The following is a 23,436-nucleotide window of genomic DNA, read 5'->3' as shown; positions in this document are numbered from 1 at the left end:
GTCATACTGTCAGAGTATTCTAGTAAATGACTGCCATTGGTGATTAAAGAAGAAATACCTGGAGAGGTAAAATTGGATTCAGGTTCTTAAACTTTAGTATGATACACTAAGTATATCATTTACTGCTGCACTAAGTGTTCTGTTCTGAGGGCAGTTGTCAGTAAGATTGATTAGATAGCTTCACAACAGCAATGTGTAGGTAGAATGGTTTTCCTAGTGCAAAACCCTTAGTCTGATAGTTGTAAACTCTCATCATATGAGCTATATGAATAAGGAGATGGTTCTGCTTGCTTTGATTTTGAAAAATCAAAGTTTGCCCATGAGACAGTCCCTTCCAGAGTGCTTTTTTCAGGCAAGAAAAGGTTTTTTCAGAGTCCTTAAACTTAAGCTTTGATCATTTAAGAAGAAAAAGAGCAAGTAAAGCTTCTTTTCCCATTATGATTTATCACCTGAACTGCATGGACAGATATTTTTTTTTCTTCTAACCACACAGATTTTCTGTGTGCTTTAAAAAGGAAACTTAAGTCACACAATGCAATGCAACTTGATATTTTCTATTGTATTTCATGTTAGCAACATCTACAGAATTTATTAATAAATAACAGGAAAGGCAAAGATATTAAGAGCGACAAAGACATTATCTAGCTATTCTGCTAATATAAATTTGTGTAGAACTCTTTGAGTCACTGAAGTCAGTTAAGCAATGCTGATATAACCAGTGGAAGATTTAATTCAGTGTGCTTTCATTTATGATTGAAAATGGATGTATACTTAAAGGAGAGGTCTACACAGGTACTTAGGGTTGACTCTTGATGTCAGCTTTAATCAGTTGAAGCCACATGAGCCAACCTTCCCCTTCTAATGTTATATCTTGCAGCTGGCACCAAAACCAACTGCTTTTTTGTGAAGTGGAGCTCTTCTACAAATCAGTTTGTAGACTATTTGTCTCTTCCTGTTGGTTTGTCTCTGTTTGTGGACAATAGACAAAGGAAGGGGGGTGACAGAGAGCTCAAAGTAAGGAACAAAGACCTATGGGTTTGCTGGCAATAGACTTAAGGCCTGAAGCACCCATGTGAATTCTTAATGCTTAGCTCACAGAGGTGGGCTGAGTGACATAACCAATCTCAGACCCTAAGGTGTAGCAGAACTGGGATGGCACTGGGCTGTCACTGGAATTCAAGCTAAGGAGGTCATAGTATAGGTGGTCAACAGGTTTTGGGGTTAGGACATCTTTAAGGTCAACCATAACTATTAATGTGGACAGACATGGAGGTAAAAACTCAGAAAGTTGTTCCAAATAGTAGACCCTTCAGGGCAGATGACATTTCCAGTAATGGACAGATGCAGCTAGGGACAAAAAGGAGTCTGGCGCTGCTCTTAAACGAGCAGATGGTGTGGGGAGTAAGTGGAAGGAGGAAGAAGAGTGGGAGCGGAGAGAGAAGGGACAGTGAAATAAGCCTGCAAAGTGGTTTGAAGAACATGAAGGAAAAAATTAATTGGATCTTGAAATGAAATTCCTTATACTAATCAAGATAAAGAAAAAGAGGTGCAGAGAGAGCCTGATACTAATCAATAGAAAGTTAATAATGTCATAGACTTTTATGTCTACTTTAATGTATGATAGGAAGGTCGGGTGACACTTAGAGACTAACTTTTTCAGAGAAACATAAGCTTTTGTCAGCAACAGCCTACTTTATCAGAAGATATGAATGGACTTGCAGAGATCAGTGGTACTGAATAGACTGGAAACAAGTAATTTACTTAAATAGGAATTGGAATTGGAATTGGAAGAGGGGGCACTGATGAGGGGTCCTGCCTACTCCTGTGTTTTCCTAGCTATTTTTCTCTACATAACGCATGATGATTGACTGATTTAAAATCAAGAGTCAAAAGATAGACACCTATAGCCATGTCCACATGAGTGTGAACATTTGGTTCCCTGGGGACAACAAGCAGCCGCACACCTTGTGCAGCTGCTAGTGTCCCAGAGGAATGCCTGTGCCACGTGCCTTCTGGCACATGGCAAATTACCCTAGGTGGGGCCAAGTGGGGTAGGGGAAGCTGGGGCCAGCACTGTCCTGGCGCCAACAGCCGTACATGGGGTCCTGGGGGCCTCCCAGGACTGCAGCAGCAGTGATCCTACAACTTGGAACCTGGCCGGCAGCTGGAGCATAGCTGCAGACTTACCTGCAGCGCTACATACCATATAGCCACACTCACCTGGACGTGGCCTATGAATGTAACTTGGTGTAAATCGTAAACACATACACATTCAAAGTTGTAAATAGTTTAGGCAAATATTAAAATACTTTAATAGATTCATGGACATTAGGGCTGGAAGGGACCTCAGAAGATCATCGAGTTTCATTAGCAAAATGAAAAGGCCTTTATTAAATTCAGCTCCCTGTATTTGAACTATAACTTGACATGAAATCCATAGCAGAAACATAGTAAGGAAGATAATTTTTGAGCTCTGAAAGGAATATCAGGATGAGAATGGTACTCTTGATGCAAGATGAGAGTAACGCTTACTGAAGCTGGAGTATATTGCTTCATTAGTTTGGCAAACTGTTCTGTACTGTGGAATTCATGTAGGCCAGGAATTCACTAATCCTTTCATCAGCAGACACAGGTCCCAATTCATTGCTTGTATAATTGCATTTATTATTGTTGTATTATACTGGAAATGACCTTGGCCCACAATACCATAATGCAATCCAGTAGTTAGCACAAAATTAGAAAAAAAGTATTTTTGAAAGCCCACTCATATATTTACAAGTTGGGCAAGTATTGAATAGAGTGATACGTACTCAGCCTTTAAAGTGGGGGTAGGGAGAAGAATGAATTTGTAGTTTACCAAAGAAGAATCTCAAAGTTAGGAATGAAAACTTTCTTAAGATATTTATAAGCTATGTTTAATAAATTTACCTTTATGGAAAGTAATTTTGGACACCTGATCAGCTTATGAGTGTGTCTCTGAATTGGTGCAATGCTCTTTATTTTTTACTCAAAATGTGTTACATTGTGTGGAAGGAATTGCTTTAATGCTTTTGAACCTAGGTATCAAGTTAATAAGATAGGAGCACAAAACAAAGGTATCAAGAGTAACTTTTAGGTAGGGAGGGGAGATGGGAAGTTAAGTATACTGGTCCAAAGTAATGAAGTAATGCTAACAAGCACAAGTCTTCCCTGCTATGGCAAGGAATTATTCCTCTCCCCAGGCTGAATTCAGAAAGTCACCCAGGAATTGGACTATTACTTACACTGTTTATTGGAGGCCAGTGGGGATTTTGTGACCCATTCCCTTCCTAGCAGAAGCAAGTGCTCAACTGGGCAGAGAGCTATTACACTTGACATGTTGACCACAGCCTACAAAGATCTATGGGAAATCATATTTTAATACGTTTGTCACTTACTAGCTGGAAAGTGGTGATGATTGAGACTCTTCAGTTGTCTGAATTTTCTCTTTGTGTATTTGTATCATTAAATAGAATGTTGTGTCTGGTATTATTACAATGAGTTTTAGCCAAATTACTACATCATAATAGTAGTCAGATCTTTTTCTGTTGTTTTGGGGAAGTATTTTTTCTCCTTTTCATGACTACAGAAATTTATAGCAATAGTTAAAGTGCAAAGTCAATAAACCTTATTTTCACCTGTTACCATTATGTGAGTTTATGACTGAATTTCTTCATGCTCAATTTTTAAAAACCTCTTAAAATGAAAATACAGTCAGAATGTTATAAATTCCATCTTTTGACAGTTTGACATTGTGTCTTTTAAGTCTAATCAAAAGGAGATTGTTACTGTTATTAGAACTGCACATATAGCCTCCTGAAAATGCTTGAATGAGATTTACAAGGTTTGCTCTAACGTCCTCGCTGAAAATCTAGATTTATTAGCTACACTAACATTTTATAAGCTTTGCCTATCAGAGGGGTTTCAAAACTTTGCCAAATCTGAGGATCACTTTGAGAAGCAATCTTGAGCCCATTAGTTAGTCCCAGTTCAGGAAAGTATGTTCTTAAGTTCATCCCTGTTCACCAAAGTTTTTGAATACTTGTTCACAATCTCACTTACCCTAGACTATAGGGATAGTAAGCAGTCTACCACAAAATGGTCTGATGTGGCTCGTGAAGGTGTGATGTGCCACCTATCACCCCACAGTTTTCCCCTCCATTGCAGTCTTTTGCTCGTCCAAGTCTTGTGTTTCCCTCACTGCAGAAGGGTTGGAAATCTACAATGGCAAGCTCAAGCAGCTGGTGTTCAGCTCTGTGGGGCAAACACTTCTGGTCCACAGCTATAGCTGGGTCACAAGCTCCAGCTGACACTAGCAAAAGGATACCAACCCTTTCTCTAGATGTGTGATGCTGTTGTGAAGCTATCTGATTTTACTTAAAAGTCAATGGGCCAGTTTTTGGAAGACCTGTTAGAACCTGGATAAGTCCTGTAGCACACAAAATATATTTTTTAGATCTGGTTTTGCAACATCATTTTTTCCCAGAACAGCACCTAGCCATTCTTAGATTGATTATACCTCAAATACCTTGCCTGCAAACCCATTCCAAGGATTTATTATTGTTGGAAAATGCTTTCTAATGTCTGTTTTAAGAATATTTTTCCTTTTAACTTTTACTTCCCATAAGGTCTCTTGTCTCATGTATGTGCTATGATTAAAAAAAATTCACCGAAGATGACATACTCTGTGGTAGCTTTCGGAACATGTGCTAAATCCTTGTTTCTCAGTCTTTCTAGATCCTTGTTATTCTATGTTATCATTTGATTTTTTCCTTTTGCCTTTTCTTAACTGGAATTTAAACAGTTCATCCTAAAAATTGATTTGCTGGCCTTCCTTAAGAGCCGTAATATATCTTATAGTAGAAAGTGGATGAGGCCAAAAATAGTAGTCTAATCAGACCATTATACTGCAGCTATAATGTATAATCATGTTGCACTAGCAGCCCCAAAAGCCAGACATGAGGAGAAAAAGATATTTTCTTAATAGTACCATTTTCATCCAGTTATAAATTTCAGAACCAAACCCTTCAGAATGACTAATCTATTTGAGTAGTTTTTACTAGGCTAACTTCCTCACAGTAGATCTGGGATGGAAATATTTCTTTCTACTATAGATATGCAATGCTGTTATTTTCTTCACCAGTCTGGATAGATATACTGGTTGAAAAATGAACAATTAAAGAAGATTGCAACTTCTACTTGAGAAGAATGATTAATACAGCTCTTCATAAGCCTACCCTAGCAAAAATATTAATCTCTTCTCAGAGCTGTGCCAGTTCCCACAAGACTGCAGATATCATTTTCTTGATAGGCTGACCTATGCAGAAGGAAGGTTAAGCTACCATTTTAGCCTTCTGTTACAGAGATCTTAGATGATGCTATTTTTCCTCTTTCTTTTAGCTCTCATCCCTTGTAATATTCATTCTTTATTACTCCATATGTAATTTGTATTTACTTGTGAAAAGAAAAGAAAGGAGTTAACTATATGTGTCAGGCATTTGGCATAGCATTTTGCATAGAAATCATCTAAACTGAAGGGCCTTGGTTTATAGTGAAGAAATTAAGTATCCATTACATATGAAGGGAACGTTTACTTGATCAGCCCCTGCTCCTCCCTTCCGCCATGTCATATATGAAAGAGTTGCACTTAGGGCAGATCTGGCTCTCCAACCTTGGCAGCCATATCAGGGAAATGTCACCCTACCCTCAGCTAATTCCTCACATAATATTTTCCTCCCACTTCCCAGTTGGGACAGTGTAACTATAGGCTCTGGCAAGCAGAGGCTAAGTTTAGCCTATAGGGAAAGATGATATTGTGAATGGCAACATCATGCAAGAATGATAGATTTAAGGGTTGGTTTGTGCAATGGGTATCACTGATAAAGGCTGAAAGTGTTGGTGATATCATAGTCTGCATACAACACTTGGTCATATTTGTGCAGTTCTTAGTGCAGTGTGTCGGTATCCACATTGCAAATCTACCATCATAGCTAGTGGCCAGGGTCTCATTAGCAAGAAATAGCTTCTTAACCAATGACTACAGAAAAGAAGTGAATCAGATTGTCAAATGAACTAATCCTCCCATACTTAGATGGGAGTCATTCCACTGATTTCTCTGAGCTTCAGATGGCTCGTGTCAGGACAGAGTGGGTAAGGTTACAGTGCCAATCCCTACATTATTCCTGGTCTGCAGATAGAGCACCTTCCTGGATATCAGGTACCTTTCACAGGAGATTTGAATTTTGTTGAATAAGATTAAACTGAAAGTTCATCAAGCGTATAGGGAGGTTACTGTTCATCCTTCAGTCATTTAACTTAGCAAAGGATTTGGAAATAATACAATAAAGAACTGAAGGCTGAATGTTGACATTGATTGTTGTTCAGTCTAGGCCTTCAAAAAGAAAACATTCAAGGCAAAGGATATTTAAACTAATATGGTAAGTTCTTCCTAAACAAATACCTGATGCAAGACTGATGATGTTAAATACAGTATGCTTGCCCCTAGAGCAGTGCATTTAACTAAAATGGGGTCATTTGTCTCGTGTGTACAGCTTTCTCTAAACATGACAAACACAGGAAGTAGCTGTTCAGAATCAAATTATTTCTTAGTACTGTTTCTCAATAGGCCTGAAAGCTGTTCTGAGTAAATCCATTGACACCCTTGAGTCATTCCATTACATTCTATGAAATAATACCGGAAACGCTAGTATGTTTCTAAATAGAATATTGCCTTTTTTTGTTTAATACGCATGCTCTCCTGTCCTTTGTTTTTAAGCAGAATAGATGTTTGTTACAGAAAAGTCAGGTAGACGCATGGAAAGAAGTATTATCAATTTTCTGCCTCTCTGTGGATATGTCTAATATTTTGTTTTTAATTATTTTAACGTATCACTGAATCACTATTGTAAGAGGCTTTTTTTTTGCTGTCGTTTCCTGGCTGGGGTTAAATTTATTTTATACTCATTTGGAGTTAATACAAATATACATAGACAAAGAAGAGAAGTTGTTGTCCCATACTAATATTCAATGTGTTTTCCCAGTCTCTGAAAAGCAGCTCAACATATAGAGAGGCCTCAGATTATGCTAAAAGATTCATTTGTTTGGTTTTCAGGATCAGTGGTTTTGGCGTGTCAGAAACAATAGGGTGATGGATGGATATCCCATGCAGATCACCTATTTCTGGAGGGGACTGCCTCCAAGCATTGATGCAGTTTATGAAAACAGCGAGGGGAATTTTGTTTTCTTTAAAGGTAAGAAGAGCTAAAATCAAGGTAACACTTGAAAGCTTGCTGATACTACAAGTAAAAGCTTTCTGCTACACACATAACATCACCTGTGACTTGTGAGAAACTCTGAATTTAGGGGATTGCTGGATGAGTGAACAGATAATGATAAAATGCAAGCCTGCCACGTTCTTTGCTCATATTAGCTACCATTTCTGTTGCTTTTATATATATATATAATTTTTTATATTTGTAATTTTTCTCTGGTAAAGGTAGGGAAGTATCACTGACAGGAAGACAAAAATGAATTAAGAGTATGTTAAATCTTTGCTGACATTCTGTGTGTGGATTAAAAATTGTGTGGACTAACAACATGTGAATGAGTAAAGCTGACATTACACATTATGCTTAGACCATACTAAATCTGTGGAATATTTAAGTGGTGTTAAGGTTACATGTTGTGGGCCATCATATAGTAAGGGTTAGTTCTTGCCTGGATAGCTCTGACTTGGCACTAGTGGGCTGGCGAGCAGGAGTGCTAGAAGCCAAGATACCTGGGTTTTATCTTTGCTCTGATGTAGGGGGAGCAGTGCATCATGGGATGCTGGAGGACAGCAAATAGCTTATTTTATCTCCATAGAACAGGCTGAAGTTACCCTAAGAGGAGCTAGGTAACACAGCCCAGAGGTAGCCCCTGCCTGAAGTGACATAACTTTGAACTGCTCAGAGGACACATAACATGAGTTAAAGAACTTTAGCTTGTGAACACTCATGTTTAAAGTGTTCTTAGTATGGTCTAAGTAAGTATTTCCCAACCTTTTCCAGCTGAGGGTACACTTATATTAATACAAATTTTCTGTGGCACACCTGTTAAGGCATTCCCCATCCTCATACCTATTGTAGCTCGTTGCCATGGCAAAGTTCTGTGGCACACCTGTTCATTTCTGATGGCACACTGTTATGCCATGGCACACTGGTTGGGAAACACTGGTCTAAGTGTAACGTGATTTTACCTTAAGGTTCCATGTGTTTTCCATAGTTTTGTCTTCATCTCTGGTATTACTAGAGACATTTGCATATTTTAAGTACCATCTCTTCCTGCTGTATGTATCTTACTGTGTGTCATCTGTGCCATGTTACTGTAGCAGATCATTTCCAGTGAATTGATGGAAATCATGACGTTTCTTATTTCAGGTGGGAAATGAATTGCTAACAGATATTCCATTTTCATGTAAATGTGACTAGTAATTAAAAAAAAAGTATGATAAAGAATAAAACTAAGAAAATATGTTTTGTATACTGAATTAAGCAGTATGTTTTTTTCCAAGGTTTACTTCAGACATCAGCTGTTCTTTAATTTTAAAATTATTAAATATGCATCCAATTTAGATTTAATCTGAAAATTGTACTTTATGTTAAAGAAATACCAGTTTAACATCAAAACTTGTTCAGTGGAAATGAAAGCCAATGTAAAATATGATTATTTATAAGCTAGGAATTGTCAAAGAAGAAGAATCCGAAATGACAATTAGGAATCCGGTTGTAAAGCTCAGAATGAAATATGTAGGTTGTGACTGATTCATTGTTCTGCTCTTTTTCATATCATTAGCTGCTTACAGACATGGTAAAAAAAACAAAACAGCACTTTACCCTTAGCTATTAGATTAACGCTCCAAAACCCCTGTTGAAGCGTGCAAGCTCTGGGCAAGCTGAGTCAAACTGATGTGATTCCTCTTCCAGTCAAGCACTGTTCTGTTTTGGCTTTTTTTCCACATCTGTCAGTGCCCATTATGCCTATGAAAAACAGAAGAAACAGCTTCAAAGTAATATTGAGGTTGTTATTTCAAAAGTGGACCCACCTTTATAGTAGGAGCACTAGCATAATGCTGTATGATGCACTACCATGATGAAGAAGGACTATATCCCAGATCGAATTATTACCGTGGAGTGCAAAGTGGCAAATATTAAATAGTATGCAGAAATACTGCACCCTGGCTAAATACAGATAATGATGATGAATATTTTGTTCAGTTAATAAAAAGGGTTCTCATGAACCCTATACATATCCTAAGGCAAGTTGCGGGTCTTTTTATGTACTGTGTATGTGGTAGCCACACAACCATAACATATGGCGTCTTTACATGTACTCCGGTGTGCGGGGTGCTTTAATTAGAGCGACTCTTGGGAGCTGTTCTAATTAAAGTGCCCACAGCATCTCGTGTATTCAGTGTCCCGCACTTCAAAATGGTGGTGGGGACACTTTAACTAAAGCTTGTTTGACACTAAAGCACCCCCACCACCATTTTGAAGTGCAGGGATGCTAAATACACATGATGCCAAGGCTGCTGGAGCATGCTAATCAATCAAGTCTGCTCTTGATGTTGAAGCAGGCATCCGGCACATGTATAGGTACCCATAAATTCCAGGGCCAGTTAATAATGGAATAATAAAAGAATCATGTGAAAAGTTACATTTTTTTCATCTTCTCAATAATACCTTTTTCAATTTTCTCAATAACCCTTTACCTCTAATTCTTCATAATTAAGACTAATTTTTTAATATAAAATACCACAAAAACATTGTCTTGGATCCTTCTAATCAGGTTACCTGGAAGCAAAGATCTGTCAGTCTCATTGCATAAGCCCTATTCAACCCATTTCCTTTCAGTTGTTTTCCTTCTGCATGCTACAAGAGTGAAACAGCTGCTGCCTTAGTATTCATCTGCTGGTATTCACTCTAATTCTGTCTTATTCATTTTCTCCCATTCTAGCTCAAGAAAAGATACAGAGATAAAGAAAGAGAGAGAGCAGAGCAGCACAGAGGTGATCTTATTCCTTCTCTGTCTGCCTTCTCGAGGTTCCCACCTACTGAGAGCAAAACAGTAGAAGGAAGAGGTTCCTCCTCCTGTTTTAGCTTCCACTAATTAAATTCACTGATTTATATACATCTCCTTCAAATCACCTCTTTTCCTTCTTCTCCACAACTCAGCCCATCTGTGTAGCTGTGGAGCTTGATTCTGTCTAGGTCTCTCTCATATGTTTTTCTATTTGTGTTTTAATAAGGATTTACATCACCATGATATCTGAGAACCTCTCTGTGTAAATTTGTTAGTCGTAATTGGAGTTGCATAAACGTAAATTATGATGTGAAGAAACTGAGGGCTTAATTCAGACTTGCAGGAACACCATCTTGGCTTCTTTCAGACGTTTGTCTCACAATTGGGGTCTGATTAATTTTATCGTGAATCCAAAAAATCATGCATCTTGCCATGCCACATGTGCAAGGAAGGTTGTGTGATTTATGGGATCTGTGATAACATTTGTCAGATTCGAATTATGCATCTGCTGGCTGCGCCTGTCCCCCTGGGTCGGAAAAATTGGGGAGCTGCCCACTCCTTGGAAGCACCCTGATCCGTAGCTGTCTGTATGGCACATCTCAAAACTGCTGGGTGCAACCAGCAAACTGAACACTGGTGGTAGCTCAGCTCCATGGACAGCCAGAGATGGGTGTGCTGGGGATCTGGGATGTCCCCACATGCAGGGAGATGGTGGTTGGCACAGTGCATCTTTAAATGTTTCTGCAGGGGCAGAATCAATGGGTCCCTTCTGTACCAGGAATCTTAAAGCCCCATCATGCAGCCAGCATTGGGCTGCATAGCAGGGCTTTAACATTGCCATGCATTCAAATTAAACTGTGATTCAAGCCAGCCACAAAGATGTTCCACATTAAATCTGAAGCATCTCTGTCACTGGTTTGTCATTTTTATTGCAGGACAGCTTGCCTGAACACTTGGCATGTTTCAAAAAAGTTACAAGACGCTCCTTTAAATCCACAACAAAAGTAACATCTGGAGGGGGCCCTTGACTGCCAGAGCTCTGGATGACTTTATCAAGCTGGCAGCAAAGAAAGAAGGGAAAAATTATTGTTTAGCTTCAGGTAAAAGTAAAAATTTGAATATCAAATCAATGAGACGCAATGAAATGGAGCCTCATACTGCCATTGTAACAGTCACTCCTGTTGTCTGTATTACATTAACTGGAGGATGAATATATGCAGTCAAAACCTTGCCTAGTGTTCCTCCATGTTCTACTGGGAAGAACAAACTTAGCAATCATACCCACTTCTGTACGATCCTTGCCCAGAAGCCTTCAAGCTTATTAATTGTTTACAAATTCCAGATGTGCTGCTGGCTGCCTCTTCACTGGTATAATTTCTTAGGAAATAACAACCAGACGGTATAGATCCATGGCTTTTTTCACATAGCACAGAGATACCCAAATAATAATTCTATTCAAGTAAAATCACTGCAGTTTTCTTGTCTGCCTTCTCATCTTGTATTGTATGAGTGTGGCTATATGTCAAAACTCAAGTCTCTTAGTTTGCTAGATGTATGATATTTCATTAACTGTCTTAGAAACACATCCCACTTTACCTTTGTTTCCATAGTCCTCCTAAAAATGGAGTCGATCAAATGCCAGTGTTTCGATCTAGGGTGTTTCCAGGATGTCTTGAGCTTGTTCCTTTGATGGAACAAATGTATGGTGTTTGACACACAGCCACTGACATTCATAAAATGAAGATGCACACACAGGCCTTGTCCACACAAGCATGGACATTTGTTTCCCTTGGGACAAGAAGCAGAAGGGCACCTTGTGATTCTGCTGGTTGTCCCTGGGCATCACCTGTGCCACACGCCCTCTGGCACATGGCAAGTTACCCCAGGTGGGGTAGGAGTGGCTGGAGCCAGCACTGGGCTGGCCCTATCAGCCCTACCTGGGGTCCTGGGGATCTCCTGGGTCTGCAGCAGAGGCAATCCTGCCACTCAGAGCTTGGCCAGCAGCTGGAGCATGGCTCCAGCTGGCCAAGCTCCAGTTCTGAGCATTACATAATGCCCCCACGTGCAACACTCCACTTTTTTTTTTTGCTCAGGTTTTTTTGACCCTTGGAGATCCAGGGGTAAAAAAAAAAATGCTTGGTATTCCCTAGCAGTGCAGAGAATAGCTGAATGTGCAGTATGTGGTGCTGCAGACGTGTCTGCAGCACCACATACCGCACGGTTGTGCTCGTCTGGACACAGCCATAAAGATCAAACTGACATTCCTGCCTTCTCAGCATACGTAACAAGGAGAAAAGAAGGACTTCATGGGCAATCATGAATAAGTTGAGCATGTCCCTTTATATCATAGAAGGAATTATACCATCAGATAATTCATCTCCAAAAAGATGGTCAAGCTAATCAGGATCTAGCAGAAGCTTTAATCTAAAAATCTGAAATAAAGATGCTTCTTTCCTGGGACTGGAGCATAGAACTAGGGCAATATCTACTTCCTTAATCTGTTGTTTAGAGAGAAATCAGGCATGACAGAGGTGATTTTAGGGGTGCTGTCACTTTCATCTATTCCTCCATGGAAGGCATCCAGGTTCAAATAATTTTTTTCCAGGCCCAGTCAATCTTTCCACCCCAGAACATCTAGGTTTGATTCTTTGGTGCTTGAGTGGAGGAAGTACTTCATTGTATTTGCTTAAATGCTACCTCTGAGTTCTTCTCCTGAGATTGATAATACTAGCCTCAAGCAGTGTATAATCTCCCAAATTTCTATTGTGTGTTAGAGAAAGAAGGTAATGTGTAATTGTACTCCTTTCAGAACCATCTCTGCTTCTTGCAGACAGGCTTCAAAGGGGCCTCAGAATGAATTCTCCCATCTAAATTTCTTGTCTTTCTTTGGAAATTTGGTTATCAATTAGAAGTAGGAGGCTAGAATGCATATACACTGCCCATAATTGATAGATCCTTATTATCCTTCTTTCTTAGCTAAATACCTAACAATGTCTGCAAGGGAGTACTGGAAGAGAGCCGAGAGGATTAAGAGAAACAGGGTACGGACAGATGTTCAGGCCCCCACTCTAATTCATGGTGCTTTACATAAAGGGTGCGGACAGAAGTGACACTTTTCCCCCAATCTGGCCACAGAAAGCAGTTTACAGTTATGACCAAACACAAGTGCATAGCAGCCAAAAGCTTAAAAAATGGCTGATCCTGTGAAAATCTGACCCCTCATTGCATGAGGTATCAGATAATGATGTTTCAAAATGTAGTGACTTGTGTAACTTTTATCTTCAGAACTCCTAGCCTGTTGCTGTTTTCAGAATGGAAGGGAGCAAAGGGAATTAGTCTTAGGGTTTTTCAGCCCCACCTGCAGGGTGGGGTGAGTGTATTGGAGGCCCACTGAGGTAGGGGGGGCTTCAATTCACCCACCCCACCCTTCAGCACCAGCTGGGGAGCCCCAAGAATGAGCTCCCTTCTCTGCCTTTCGCCTGTCCGGGTCTGAAAAGAGCAAGCACTGGCAGAGAGCCATGGCTGTTGCTATGGGAACCTGGCTGCAGGCTCCCAGTCGGGGACTAGATTCCCCTCCACCCTGGAAACAACAGTGAACCTCTGTTTGGTCTGGAGTATGAGACAGAAGTTTCATAAACTGGTTTGACCCAAATCAGTTAAATCTGATACTGCATTCAACCAGGTTTATCTTAAACCAATTTCAGCTATTTTGAAACTGGTTTATGTGCACTGAACTTCTGTTCTCTTACAGGGGTTTCAGCCAGTTTCTGATGATTGAAACCGGTTTATGTGTAACTTCTGTCCCTAGCCCTGAAGTCACTCTTCCTAGTTCCTTCTCAATGTTTTATAATATGGTTCATCTCCTGTTTAGTGATAGCAGAACTAAAATTGCAATACCTAGAAAATATTTTATAGAATTATCAAAAATATAATTTTTGACCTTTTAAGGTGGGATTTTAGTATTATGCTTTCCCTGCCTCAGTGTTTACAAGTGGATTCATGGTATTCAAGAAACTGTTTTACTGAAAAAGGAATAAAAAATAGTATCTCTATAAAAATATTTAAAACCAGCTTAAATTTTCCTATATGGTTGTGGTGTAAAATAGGAGGTACATACAAGCAATCTGTAATAGTGGCACAGGATGCAGGTTTTATTTGCATTTCTTTGAAACACTCTTCATAACTTATCACTTTGCTACTCAGGGTAATGTGGCTATTCCAGAACTGTGCTAATAAAATCTTTATATCATCACGCACATGTATACACAGCATTGTCTGTTTGCACTTATGTGAAAACCACTGGTTTGAGAAGCCTGTTAAATCAATCATCGTCTATTACAGTTGTTTGTAAAAAATTAGCTGCTGCTTTTGCATGAAATCCCTTTGTATGCCAAGCTTTGAAGCTATTTCTTTTTAAATGTGAACTAGGTTATACCCCTCTGATTTACATTGATATTTATTTATACAAGAAAAAACATTCGAAAATAATGGCAAAAATGCAGTAGCGTGCTTGAGGCATGTCCAGTTGAGTGCACACTCCTGGTTTGTGACAAAACAAATCCATCTGCAGCACCACAAACCTTTTGCCGCACATGTATGTGTTTGCTGTGCTGCTAATACTCTTGACACTGGGGGGTGGGGTTGACACTGGGATCTCCCGGCATAAAAAAAATCTGCACCAGAAAAAAATGGGTGGCACACATGATGGCAGAGTGCACTACCCAAAACTGGAGCCTGCCTGGCCAGAGCTATGCTCTGGCTGCTGACCAGGCTCCTCGTGCCCAGATCAATGCTGCTGCAGCCCCAGAAGATCCCCAGGATCCGAGGTAAGGCAGCTGGTGCCTGCCACTGCTATTTGTCCCTGGGGAAGTGCACGTTATCACTCATGGGGGCACACCCCATGGAGTGTGTGCCTGTAAGGCAATTCTTGAACTTTTGGGGTACCTGCTCAGAATTTTGTGACCTAGAATGCAAACAATGAATATAGGAGCCTGGTATTTACTTATAAAAAAAATACCTACTGTTTATATTCTTGCTTCTATCCAGTACTGGTGCCACAGGTGAAAGAAGACAAGAAGATAATACCAGAAATACTGTGGTGTGTGTATGCCCATCTCTGTGTCTGTGTTTTTGTGTATACACAAAGGTAGATAGTAAAATTTATTCTGTGTATCAAAGAGAATTTAAATAGTGTTAAAAATGAAACTGTCAAGCCGTCTGTTTTATTGAAGCCTATGGCAAACCAAATGTAGCTGTGAGAAAGCTGTTGTAAAATTCATACTACCAGTACTATCATCATGACTTACAGAAGCACTTATCCCACTGCTTGTGAGTTTCATTTTGAATAATAAAATTTACTGGTAGTGGAAGATCATGGAATTCAAAAGAAAGAACAGACAGGATCCAGTTAGAGAAAAGGAGGATTTAGAAAAGTTTGGGACAAACAAAAGGACACAATTCTGGCATCTAAAATATTTAGAATAAGAAAGATAGGGAGAAAAAATGTCCAGAATGTGACTGAGGAAGCATTCCCATTGATTTCAATGGGCCTGAGAAGCCCTAAAATTTAAGATTCTGGTCGATGGACACTAGGTTTTATTTTACCATAATATGGTATAATATTACCTTCCTAATTCCTAATACTCTTCCATTAGGTAATATGGTAATACCATACTGGTGACATGAACAAAATGTTTAACATTTTTGCTCTTGAAAACTCAAGAAACTATTCTTGGTTATATAATAAGATAGGCATTAGAGCTTATATGCACCACACATTTTTTTTTGTAGTGGTCAGTAAATAATTACTCTGAAATAACCACAGTCCATACAACATCTTCAGTATGCTAAAAACATATACTTGGGGCATGTGCCCATTATTTCTATCTGATTTCAGAATAGTAGCAATAGATTTTCCAGAACTTCAAGTACTTACAGTCACAGTTCACATTTTTTCAGTTGTTTCCCTTTGGTCTTGGTATTTAAGTATTATGGCAAAAAACACAACATTTTGACAATTTTCTTCATCACTTGTTTCATTCTTAGCATGAGACCTTACTATCTTTCTTGTTATTACATTAGATTGTACATTAGAGAATACCATAAAATTCCTGTTATCTGTCATGAGTGGGGAATGCCAGGTGCTGATTGTGTAAAAATTCTGGTTATCTGAGGCAGATAGTGCGGGAAGAGGGGGGAGGAGGTGGCGGTGGCTGCATGCAAAGCGGTGGGGGAGGTGGGGACCTGTGGCAGCAGACCACACATGAACCACAGCAGCACAGGGTGGTGGGTAGCGGTGGTGGCCACCATGTGCAAGCTTTCCCTGCCACCCCACTTCCTGTGTCCAGCCGGCCAGTCGGAAATTACAGTTAATAGAGTATTCCAGCTTGTAGAATGCCGGATAACAGGGATTTTACTATAGATACTAAGATATGAAATGTTCAAAAGATTGGCCAGGTTTGGCAAAATGTGTAGTGATTTATTAAAATCTATGAAAACAAAACCTCACAAGCCAGACCTAAAAGGAGCAACAAATTTAGTGCTTGCCTTTGCCAAGGAGATGGATCAGTTGCATCATACAGGCATCCAGGTATTTGGAAGAAGGATCAAAATATAATTGTATGAATGGTAACTGGTTTCTTTCTTTATTTTTATTATAATCTTGACTAATAAACTGGCCTGAAGTATAATGTGCTATAATTTATAGAAGACCCAGATATAAAGGAAAGGAAAGGAAATAATGAGCATTTTGATTTAAACACTCAGTTTGGGTCCATTTTTGAAACCACATAATATTAGGTTAGCAAAGCTAAACACGAAAGGAACTAATCCTAGCTATGGTCAGGGATTTTTTTTTTGCTCTGGTCTTGATCTTAATTACTCCTTAGTGTTCAGTTCTGAGACTGAAGGTTTCTGATTCTTATTGAGATTGTTCTAAATTCATTCTCTAATCAACAGCCACCCACTCTCCAATATAATTCTTCCAGATGAGTGAGGAGAATTTTTTTTAAGATGGAGTATTTAGGTTTCTTATATGCAGTCTTTCTCATTAATAATTGTGTCAGTTGTAGCAAATTAAATATATCTTCAAGTGTAGTTATAAAATAACACTCCCTTTTAGTTATAACATGAAAATCTTCCTTATTACTGCTGAACTTCTCAGTGTCTTTCAGTGTAACTAAAACACCAGATTTAGGTTCTCCCCATTTACAGTAACATTGAATAGTGAAAAGAAATTTGCTAAGTACAATTTCATTCCAATTCATGCATCTACCCTTCTTTTCACATACGTTTCTACTACAATTTTTCAAGCTATGCAAAAGATACTGGCTCAAATTGTAAATGATTCCTATCTCCTCTATTTTTACCCTTTTTGATACCTAGAAATAGGAGATACCTAGAAATACATACATCATAGATCTTGCTTCTCACCACTTCAAAATAGCTGTGAATTTGATCTTCTGAAAGGAAATGACCTGGCCCAGTATCAGATGCCATCCATTGTGGCATCATATGTACTTAATTGCAAAGGTTCAAAAAACATGATTCCTCCTCTCAGCATTGAATTTGAAGCTACTCCTTTTTGAAGTAGTCCCTCCACTACCACTAGTTTAAAGATGAAGAGGAAAAATTGGGGTGAGAGGGAACTGTAGAATACTAAAGGTGACATGACATGAAGATCTGACATCCCTAGCAACAATTCTATCATCTTCAGGACTAGCTTTTGTAGACCAACTTAGTGGGCACACCTACACATGCAATTAATGTGCACGAATAAACTCCAGAGCTTATTGTTCCAGAGTTTTTTCATGCACAACACATTGAGCCTGGTCGGAGCAGACGCCCTGGCTGGCAGCAGCCCAGGGCTGCCCCAACCTGGCTCAGTGTGCTGCAGGGGGGCTGGATGGAGCATGAGGGTGCTTCAGTGCAGGGCTAGCAGGCAGCCACATCCCTGAAGCAATCTCATGCTCCAGCCAGCCAGGCAGTGTCTGCAGGGACACTGCTGCACACAAAACAACTCCAGAGCAAGATAGTCCTTGTATTTACAAGCCTAATCCAGATTGTATTAGTTTCATGCACCCTAATAGGGGTGCACATGTAGATTAGCTACTTAGGCAGCTCCACAATAAACTTCTTGTATAGACACACCCAGTTAAATGTAATTGCGTTCAGTTCAGCACAGATCTAACATTTTGTATCCTTCCCAGGACCACTCATCATAAACTCTTCCTCCTTTATTATCTGTAATTTAAAGTGGTCTCTATATATCATTAATGCCTTCTTCCTTCTCCCTGGTGCATGGAATAGCTCTAAAGATTACCAATTTCTTTCAGTGTATGTGACATTGTCTTTGGCTGGTCATATCAGCATTGCTTCATTTTTTCTCATCTTTCACAACATTGCAATAGAAAACATGGGAAAGAAATTTGGACTGGACACACCTTCCCATCTTTAACTGAATAGCAATTTAAAAGAACCCAGAAACTTGATAAAATATTACTACTTGTTGTGGGTACTGCCTCTTAGAAAATTCCTGGAGAAGACACCACTGTCTGAATTAGGGGTGCACCGATAAAGATTTTTTTGGCTGATACTGATGGCCGATTATGAACCAGCCATATCGGCTGATACCAACCCAATAGCTGATATGCAGCCTGGCAGCTTGGAGAGCAGCATCTGACTGGTAAGTCTGGGGGGAGAAAGGGACATGGGGAAAGGGAGGGGTGTGGGAGGTCAGATTGAAGCTCCCACAGTGAGGGAGGGAATGGGACTGAGTCAGAGGCAGGTGTTTCCCAGCCAGGGTGGGGTGCAGGACAGAGCCATGGGCAGCTCATCCAGTGGTCAAGGGGAAGGGAAGTGTAGGGGGACACAAAAGGGATCAGCTCCCTGCCACTGCACGCATCCCAGGGAGAGGCACAGGGGGTATGTGCCCCCTAGATTTGTGTGTAGGTGAGGGCGAGCTACCCACTGTAGGCTTGTGGCCCGGGGCTGCACCGGCCTCTTCCCAGTGGAGGGGTCTGGGCCAAAGCTATGCTCAGGGCAGTTGGGAGCAGGATGGGCAGCAGCGGCAATGTGGGGGGGCTACAGGGTGGGCAATAGCCACCCCAAAATTTGCTGTAGCTACCCCTCCCAGTGCTGCCAACACCTGATCTGCTCCCCCGATGTCCCTTCCCTTTCCCTTCCCCATGCCGCTTCCCCCCCACAGACTTACCAGACAAACGCTGGTCTCCAATCTGGCAGGCTGCATTTCTGGCCACATGCATGCTGCGGCTGCATGCATGCACGTGGCATTTATCAGTGACATTTATCATCTACGCTGGCCAGTAACGTCAATTTTCCTTTTATTGGTGCTGACCCAATATGGACCGATATATCAGTGCACCTTTAGTCTGAATGGATTGTGGCCCTTTCCTTATTGCCTCTAGGGGAAATTATTGTTTGTTATATATTTTTAATTCATTAAGGAAGGTTTTATGCTCTGGATATGTATGATTTCATGATAATTACTTTATAATGTTGATATCTTTATGGTATCAGATATGAAATGAAGGGAAATGTTAGTTGGAATCTTCTTTAAGAAGTCTTTGACACTTCAAAAATGCAAACTGAGAAAATCTGTTTTTCCATTACTGGAAGGTAGCATTAGGCCCTAAATTTCAGACCTCATCCCTACAAAGAAAATGGTAGAATGACAGGAATCTCCAAGGTGGCCTTGGGAATTAGTATTGCCTGAAGGAAGCTGAAGAAGTGTTGGGGGGCGAAGGACATGGAGGGATAGGAAGTTTGCTTGGGAAAAAAGGTTGGTTCTTCTGGGCAAACTGGAGTGCCTGTGTTTGAAAGTGGGTGACAGGCAGCTGCAAAGAAGCTGATAAAAGATTTACCCTGTAAACCCAGCATGTGAAGGATTGAAACTATATCCCCTTTTCTAATTAAAAATATGATAAAAGAAAGCATGCTTTAAATCACTGAGGTGCAGGCAAGAAGATAAAGCTTTCCTTTTCTTTCTTGTTTTATATTTTTTTAAGACTTCTCTTATTTAATGCCACAGAGGGATAACTAAAATATAAAACCAACTGTGAAACAGCTTTCTGGATTTTCCATTCCAGTGACTCTGGCAGAGATTTGATCCTTGGTCTTTAGGGTGATGTTAAGTTTCCTTATAAAATATTTATACAGAATAGTGCCTTAGGGTAGATGTGTGTTTGTAGAGCAGCCTTATAGTTAAAAACAATGAAGTTTGGGCTGCCATTATAGTCTCTCTTGTATTCCATTAAAATATCTTCTTCAACATGTATTCAAGTAAACGCATTTAAAAGCTTTTTCCATTAGCTGTTATAATTAAGGGTGTCTTGGATATAGTAAGATTAGGATGCACCAACTTAGAAGTTCAGTTGGTCTTTGGACCTTTTTATGTTATTAGCATAAAGGATGGTCATGGTGTTGATAGCCGTGTTATATAACCATTATTCCTCTTCCAGGTGATGATGATTAATAATAATATTTTGTAGCTTTGGCATGGGAATAAACATTTGGTCCCTTTGCAATGGAATTTACAATTTAGGTTCAACATAATTGGGTATCATTTGGGGTTAAGAAAGCAAGAAAGAAGAAGTTTAAATGAACTAAGATTACAGGATAGTACTATTTCTAAAATATGCATCATATTAAACCTAAATATTCTCTTTTTTACATTAATGTAGACTGTATTAGGTTGGCACAAAAATATGAGTGGTTATTGGTAAACATGGTTTGAAGAGGGACCTGGAGGAGGTTTGGGAGATTGTATGGCAGAAGGGAGCAGGGAGACTGTTCCAAGCATATAGAACAACATGAAAGAAAAGGAAGTTCCTGTGAAAGAAGGATACAAAGAAGTTTGAAGGTGAGTAGAATGATCAGAGCACAGAGCCTGAGTGAGGATGGTGGAGTGAGACTAGTATCAGGATGGAACTGAAGTGATTACTTAGATTGCTCAGTGAGGAAGGTGAGTTTAGCTCCCTCAGTTTGGTGAGACTGGTAGCCTGCAGGCAGGAGTCAGGTAGAATACAGAGGAGACAGTGGCAAGACAGAGACAGTGCTATTCTAGACTTTCTCTCCAGCGAAAGAGGTGAGTGGCAGAGCTCAGGTTCAGAATAATTATGAGTTGGGGATATTCCCTAATCTGCACGCTTTATTATGTAACTTTTGTTTATTTATCCAGTGTCCTGGATAGGCATATTTTTAAATACATACAGATCAGGAGAATCTTTCAGGGGAGACTGACCAAATGTGAAGCAAGGAGAGTATGGATATGGGGCAAGGGCATTCATACCGACACTGAATAAAGTTAGTTTTGTGCCAGAAAGAAGTAATAGTGTGGCAGAGAGAAGTAATGGCCAACTGTATGGAAGGAAAGAAAGACAAAGAGCTAGAGTAGGTTTGAGGAAGTGAAGCAGGGGTGTAACTGAAATAGAAGTGATAGATGTTGAGCAGGGGAGAGAACTAAAGCTCATTGACAAGAAAGAGGAGCCAATGGAGGACATCATTGAGCTTCTTGGACTTTCTTCAGAGATGGTGGCTCAGGCCAAAAGGAAAGAAAATTCATGGGAAAACCTGGAGTTGTTGACTGGGGTGTGCTGTGTAGATGAAGCGGTAGAGGTTTCACCCATAACATACTTGTCCTATACACTGTCATGCAACCTATGACAAATCCCATGCCATTTAGCTAGGCTTCTATTGGTATCAGAGCTAGAAAATTCAAAGCTAGTTTGTGTATACAGAGCCCATCACGGTCACAGTTTTGGTCTGTATTGTGGACATGCCTTAAGTCACATAAGCACTTTTGGATTTTTCTTTGCAAGGCATTACATTCCTACTAACATCAATAGTAAAATTTGCATTAACTGTATTAAGTGCCCTCATTTGCTCTCTCTTATTGCACAGCAAAATAAAGCTCATATAAAATTATTAAAATCTTTCCTTAAAATATTTCAGAATGAGCTTTTCTTGCGAGAATTAAGTTAAAACTTAATAAAAGTATATTGTCTGTAGGAAAGTGAGAGTTTCCATAGAGTTCAGTTTTTTTAATATAAATGTTCAATTATTTCATTTTTCCTGAAATATATTTCTCTTTTCTTTAGAAAACTATATCTGTTGCTTGGTGTTGCTGTTGTAAAATATATCATACTACTACCCGTACAAACTTGTGATTTGACTTTCTTTTCACTCTGGGTATGATCCTTGTGTATGTTATATATAACATGTCCTCGAGTATTGAGGAATGAAAAATACTGAATATAAAAGGCATCTGTAAGACAAACCTTATTTTCTTTTTCAGTGTCTGCATTAATAAAAAAAAATTTAAGTAAATGTATTTAGCAGAATCAGCATATTGCTTTATTCCTTTGAGTGTTTGTCTTATTCCCTTAGAGTGTTTTAATTTTAATATTGAGAGTTCTCGAAGCTAACATACACACGCATATATATGTGCTTTTGTACAGGTAACAAGTTCTGGGTCTTCAAGGACACCACTCTCCAGCCAGGGTATCCTCAAGATTTGATAACACTCGGAATTGGAATTCCTCCCCATGGTATTGATTCAGCAATTTGGTGGGAGGATGTTGGGAAAACCTACTTCTTCAAAGGAGATAGGTTGGTATTGGAGTCCTGGAAGGAAGTAATTTGATTGATTAATGTCAACAGGAGTACATGAAGTGTTTGCTTATCTTTCATAAAAGATGCAATCTGATCCATTTACAATATTAAATATGCATTGTGGAGAAAATTCATCTGAGTGTCAAGTGCCCTCATAACGCCTATGCATCACTAAAAGCCTATACTATTTTTGCATGAGCTCACTGGATGTTGTCTTTTCAGTCCAAAAGGTGTTTTTAAGGATTAGCAAGTAATTCAGTTTCAACAAATTTGAACAAATATTCAAAGCAATACAATTATCATGGAGTTTAATTTTATTCAAGTAATCTTTGGTCTTCTTCCATTTTCCTTTCTACCTTCATGGTTAAGGTAGCACATAAACAGGAAAAGACTAATCCAAAGCCTGTGTACATAACTGGAAACAGTTGCTGTGCAGCTTTTAAGAAATGAGTTGGAAAGGGTAAGCAGAAGTTAAGACTGGAAATCAGCAAACTATTTGAGCAGTTTAAAATCAGACTGTATGAATTACCATTAAATAATTATGTATTTATTACAATTTTATTTTTGCTGCTACTGCTGCTGCTATTGCCGCTGCTTTGGAGACCTAGCAACCTTTGAGTTGAAAGCATCATCATCATTATTATTATTATTATTATTATTATTATTATTATTCCAGTACCATTGAGCATTAAAAGTAATGTTGGATATTTATGAAACCAGTTTGAATAT

The 23,436-nt window shown here is 39.4% G+C and overlaps 1 protein-coding gene across 1 annotated transcript in view; it reads left to right on the top strand.

Annotated features, from left to right (window-relative positions):
- MMP16 (matrix metallopeptidase 16) overlaps positions 1–23,436 on the top strand; it is a 383,499-nt gene that overhangs the window by 336,940 nt on the left and 23,123 nt on the right. Inside the window, exons 7-8 of the mRNA XM_019527889.1 lie at positions 7,130–7,268; positions 22,554–22,704. Coding sequence (XP_019383434.1) covers positions 7,130–7,268; positions 22,554–22,704 — 290 coding nt within the window. The remainder of the gene's footprint in view (positions 1–7,129; positions 7,269–22,553; positions 22,705–23,436) is intronic.

The sequence above is a fragment of the Gavialis gangeticus genome, unplaced genomic scaffold, assembly GCF_001723915.1.
Source record: "Gavialis gangeticus isolate Ggan-Ray unplaced genomic scaffold, GavGan_comp1, whole genome shotgun sequence".
NCBI classification, from domain to species: Eukaryota; Metazoa; Chordata; order Crocodylia; family Gavialidae; genus Gavialis; species Gavialis gangeticus.
The sequence above is the reverse complement of the archived record's forward strand: the minus strand, read 5'-3'. Positions and strand labels throughout refer to the sequence as shown.